We start from the raw sequence: 5770 nt of genomic DNA on the forward strand, positions 1-5770 counted from the left end.
TATAGCTTCATATTAGATGAAAATCCAGGAGGTTAAAGCTGACTTTCTTCTGTTCTTAATACCTACACAAGCAGAAACTTCTTAATTCTAAAAGAAACAAGCGGAACAAATTAAGTATTTTTTAACGGTACACTTTTGGTGAAAAAAGGAAAGAAAATAGAGCAAGTGTTGTTGGCATATATATAAGGACACTAATTCCAAAGCATTTTATATGCCAGATAGATGGTGGCTGAAAGTGATTCTGGATTTAATCCCATCCTCACCTGTCTTTTGAAACTTTCATCTGCAATCTCCTATTTCTGCCTATTCTGTGCCTCATTTGGAATAGCCAGAAGGATCATTTGGATCTAAATTATTCCCTTTTTTTCCAGCATATTCCACCAAGCTCAGCAGATTTCCCATGTTTCATTTTCAAGATGATCTGAAGGACTTGTGTATTAGTGCAGTCAGCTCAAATACTACCAAGGCTACCTTATATGCTCTAAATGTGTGGAGGTACTGGTGCATGACAAAGGGACTGAAAGACTGCATGGACTTCACTAAGGTAAGGCAGTTTATTATCGGTTTGCCTCTGTGTAATAATGTTTTTTATGGTTATTTTGTTGTAACATAACATTACAGAAATTAGACTGTCGTAACAGACCAAAAAAATAACCAAAACAAATGCCCACATTTCTTTTCTGTATAAGTATTCGCCAGCCTGGAATTAGAATGATTAAGTTGTGATATTTGCCATTTGATTTACACAACTTACTTAACGTTAAGGTTGCAGAATAAAATGTATTATTACAAAAAAGTTAATTAAACAAAAAAGTAGGCATCTAACCCCCTCCACTCTGAATCAATTCTTGGTAGAACATCCTAACTGAATGATAAAAGTAAGTGTTTTGGGTTAAGTATGTCCTAACATTGCGCAAGTTTTGCAAAGTTAGCCTAAATTTTGTTTCCATTCAAATTTCTTCACTCCAGTATTGGCCCTGTGTTTTGGATCATTGTCCTGCTGAAAGATGAACTTTCACCAGAGATGCTGATGAAAAGCAGCACAATGTACCACCACCGTATAAACATTACAATACAAAAGCTTTATTTGTAGTTAGGTGTGCAAATTTGAGGCAAAAAAAAGCCCTTGAAAAGACAAATGGAGGAAATGTAATAAAAGTTGAAAAAGGGAAAAAAATGTGCACATGTAATGTGCAAATGAGAATAACATTCTGATACTGATTTTTAAAAAAAACACTGTTACTGGACCAATTCGATCCATGCACTAGCTCACAGCAACCAATCAGAGATTTGGTTACATTATTCCAGTAGACTGATAAATGTTGATTGCTAATTGGTGGTTATGGCTTTTTACAGGGGTGTTTCTGGATAAGGAGCAAGCCCAGATTTACAAACCTTCCACCCCAAGGCCAGCTCTGCTAATTGCCCCTTGCCCCTTCCCAACACTGTCCCCTTATTCTTACTCCTGCCATGCTCTGTCCCAGTCTTCTTCCCCCCACCCTTTCCCAGAGCAGTACCCTTCCTCTTACCCCTACCCTGCACCGCCCCCTTCCTTACCCCAGCCCCTTCCCAGCACCGTCCTCTTCCTCTTAACCATGCTATGCTCCGTCTCCTTCTTCTGCACAGCCCCTTAGTCGCCCCTTCACAGCGCTGTCCCCTTCCTCTTACCCCTGCTATGCTCCGTCTCCTTCTTCTGCACCGCCACTTAGTTGCCCCTTCCCAGCACTGCCCCCTTCCTCTTACCCCTGCCATGCTCCGTCCCCTTCTTCTTCCCCCTGCCTACCACCTTTACAAAAAAAATTGAAAATTAGTATTGGGATTGTTTCCATATCTGTATTTTTGTTATTGATATGAATTGTTTGTGTCCGTTTGGTTCCAAGGTCCCTGCTGTTAAGCTGAATGAACTTTTGGAGGACTTTTATGTGACTGTAAAGAAAACTGACGGCTCTGACTTTCTGGCAACATCGCTCCATGCAATACGCAGGGGATTGGACCGTATCCTGAAAAATGCCGGAGCTGGGTTCTCCATCACAAGCAGCGTCTTCAATTCCTCTTCTCAAAAACTGAAAGAAAAGCTGAGGATGCTAAACAAAGCTGGCATGTCAGGGTCCCGCTCACGCAACATTGTCTACTTCACTCTGGCAGATGAGGAGGAAATGTGGCGAACTGGGTGTCTAGGGGACGATGGGCCCATAGCTTTGCTGTCTTCAGTAGTTAAATACAATAGTCAATTCTTAAATATGAGGACATTACAAGAACATGCAGACCTGATGTATGGTGATATTGAATTGCTCAAGGATGCAAACAATAGACCTTTTTTTGTAAGAACAGATAGTGTGAAACGGGACAAGCAGGCTAATCCCAACAAGATGTGCTACGGACAGATTTACCATGAACATTCAAAAGGCCCCAGGAGATGTCCATACTGTCTTTTATACAAGTATATGTACACCTACCGGCCCCCAACCCAGTTAGAGGGGCATTCCCCTTTTTACCTGACTGCTCGGAAAGAAGTCACTGCCAATGAAAAGATCTGGTATGAGGAGCAGAGAATGGGCCTTCGATCTCTGCGTGGTGTTGTTCCAAAACTGGCAAAGCGAGTGAAGCTTGACCAGTGTGACAATTACACCTTTGTCTCATTTACTCAGACATTAAAAAAGTTTGGCCCACTCCAGGGCTATTAATAAAGATAACTCCAAAATATGATTAACAAGTTACTTACCTGCACACTCAACCTAATATGAGGGAACACAGGACAGAACATATGGCGTCACATGATGCAGTTATTCTTTTATGGGCAGTTTAATAATACGAACAGTTGTCTGATAGTGCCTTTTGGGATCCTTTATTAAAAGTAAAACAATAAATAGACAAAACAGTGTCACTAATAACCAAATATTTGTTCCTGGGGGTATGTTAGTATTTTCTAGCCTGAATTAAAGCACACACAAGCTGATTCCCTGGCTGGCCATGTTGTATAAAACTGCAAATGGCCTTTTGGTTGAGATCATTTTCAAGAGATGGATGGATGACATGGAAACTTGGATGTAATTTAATAAAAAGTGCAATGTTGTGGCCAGATATTGTTACAGTTTATTAGTTTTTCAAAGAGCACACCACTAAGTGCTACCTGCTTATTGGTTGTGTGCATTACTTAAACTGGACCTGTCATCCACACATAAAAAGCTGTATAATGAAATTCCTTTGCAAATTAAATGTGAAACTCAAATGATTTTTTTCATTAAGACATCCATACCTGTTACGAAGCTGTTAAAATATATGAGCTGCCAGTCATATATTGTCTGCCCCGCCTCCATGGCTTTGTCATAGAGGCGGAGCTGTCAATTAATTACTTTCACTTTCCGTTCAGTACTTCCTAGATGTCATTGCACTACTCACCTTCCAGCTTCCCTCATGCTCTATAATTGTGTAGGGCACTGTATATGGGCAGTAGGTCCCCCATTCTGGCTTATACATAAGATTATGTGATGATACAAAGCCTACCTTAAGTGTCATCAAAATGGCGCCTGCCTGCTTGCTGTAATTGTGTAATTCCAAGAATGAAGGAAACAATATTTCAATCATAACTATAGTGTAAGTAAATGTAATTTTGCTCAACTAACATGATAGAAAAGGATTTGGAATTTTATTTTAGGGTGACGGGTCCCCTTTAAGTGTAGCAATCTTTGCCCCTTTTACATTGTTCTTTTGTCATTACAGCATATCTGGCAGTATAACCGAAACCACATTCCTTAAATGGAAAAGATGTTAACAATTACAGATATCTGTGAAAATATCTGCAGGCTGGGGAAGAAATTTAACATGGACATGTTTTTAATTTATTAAATAGTACTGAACTAAAAATAGTACTAAAGGAAAAAACTTTTAGACCCAGGCCAGGTGATCAAGTCTCTACAAATTTTTACTTAGAGATATTTGTTGCTTAGTGAAATAACTAGCTTTCAGCAGAGCCTGCACCCACAGGAGGCCCAGTGGAGAGGGGTCCTGGTAAAGACCCAGATCCTTTCCATACCCTGTCTCCTGCCTGCACCCACTCTGTTTGAGTGTGGTGGGCAACCTGAAATTTTTTTTTTGCTTAGGGACCTTGGATATTTTGGTTACACCACTGCTATTGCTGGTGAACCTATGAGCTTCTGGAGGAGACTGTGCAGACCACAGAATGTCAACAATAGTAAGTAAAACCACCAAAGTGGAACCTATCAGAATGACTGGTACAACAGCTTGACCAAACACATTCACATCAGTCTCTCGTGACCTAGTTTGTTAACGTGATAACGGCAGTCATACATGTACTGTATTTCTATAAATATCTTTTGGAACTGAATATCTTTGCTACAGCATTTTTAACAGACAACAAAAGAAAGGCCATTGGGTTTCTTTTATAGGCGTACAATTGACAAATGCATCATTAGAGGCTTCCCGCCATTAGTCCCCACAGTCCCCCTTTCAGGACTTTGGTTCCTGTGGAAAAGTGTCCCCATAAATGGAACTTTCTGGCCGTGACCTTCAGCGGGTGTGGTCAAAAGGTGGATGGTCTCCTGATGCTTGAGATGTGTCACTCTGCTGCTCAGCACAATTTATAGGATTTGCATCCCATTCTTTCCACCATTGCATAAGGCTTGTACTAACTAAGGCCTTAACTTTATATTTTCTTCTAATAATGAAACTAAAATCATGAACCTGATCTGTTGTTGTCAAGAAATAAATATCATATATATACATGAATATAGCACAAATATATGTTGTAGGTACTGAATACTGTGTCATCTTTGCCTGAACTGCATTCAATTAAATTTCAGCATTGAGAAGATGCTGTACAAAATAACCTAGTTAAAGGAACGGTAACAGCAAAAATTTTAAGTGTTTTTAAGTAATTATAATAAAATGTATTGTTGCCCTGCACTGTAACAACTGGTTTAGAAACTCTACTATAGTTTATATAAACAAGCTGCTGTGTAGCCATGGGGGCAGCCATTGAAAGCTGAAAAAGGAGAAATGGCACAGGATACACAGCTGATAACAGATAAGCTCTGTAGTGGGATTCTTCAAAATTTATCTGTTATCTACTGTGTAATTTGTGCTTTAATCGCGGCCCCCTTGGCTACACAGCAGCTTGTTATATGAACTGTAGTTGTGTTTCTATACCAAACACACTGGTTTTAACAGTGGAGGGCAACAGTACATCATATTGTCATTCCTTTGAAATACTTTAATTTTTTGGCATTACTGTTCCTTTAAACTGGCTTAATCCTGCCCCGCATCCAAAAGTCAGACAGATACAAAAGTTCATATATCGTTCACGAGCCGAAATGTTTTAAAATAAATTGTTGAGCAATCTCTTACAGTCTTCTAATGTTAGACATATATATAGCTTTACTTTTCCAATGGACTTTTTTTGATGATGTTGATATGTACTGGACTAAATTTTCTAGGAGAATCACAGCAAAAGTGCCTCAGTCTTTGTGTTTCTCTCATTCTGTTAATGTTACTGTGTGAGCCATTGTCAGTTGTTTTTTGTGTTAATGAGGATGGATTTTACATTGTACACTGGATGGACATGCACTGTTATTTGCAATTTTACAAAATCCTCATAATAATAAACTCTGTTTTCTGTGTACACCTTTATTTTTTGGATTTATGAAGGGAGGGGGTATATTTTATTATAACTAGGGTTTTTGTCTCTGTCTCCACGAATCCTTGATTGGTGGCAAACCATATGCAGTATATACAGTGTATTTATAGTTCTAAA

General features: G+C 39.2%; 1 protein-coding gene across 2 annotated transcripts in view; it reads left to right on the plus strand.

The window, feature by feature from the left end:
* The window catches only part of LOC108703734 (uncharacterized protein KIAA1958), a 60878-nt gene extending 55952 nt beyond the window's left edge, over window positions 1–4926 (plus strand). Inside the window, exons 4-5 of one of the 2 annotated variants that reach the window (XM_018239962.2) lie at window positions 371–544; window positions 1881–4926. In XM_018239962.2, coding sequence (XP_018095451.1) covers window positions 371–544; window positions 1881–2684 — 978 coding nt within the window. In that variant the 3' untranslated portion in view covers window positions 2685–4926. The remainder of the gene's footprint in view (window positions 1–370; window positions 545–1880) is intronic. The other variant, XM_018239961.2, reaches the window with a different exon arrangement.
* Window positions 4927–5770: the final 844 nt, after the last annotated feature.

The sequence above is a fragment of the Xenopus laevis genome, chromosome 1S (genome assembly GCF_017654675.1).
Source record: "Xenopus laevis strain J_2021 chromosome 1S, Xenopus_laevis_v10.1, whole genome shotgun sequence".
NCBI classification, from domain to species: domain Eukaryota; kingdom Metazoa; phylum Chordata; class Amphibia; order Anura; family Pipidae; genus Xenopus; species Xenopus laevis.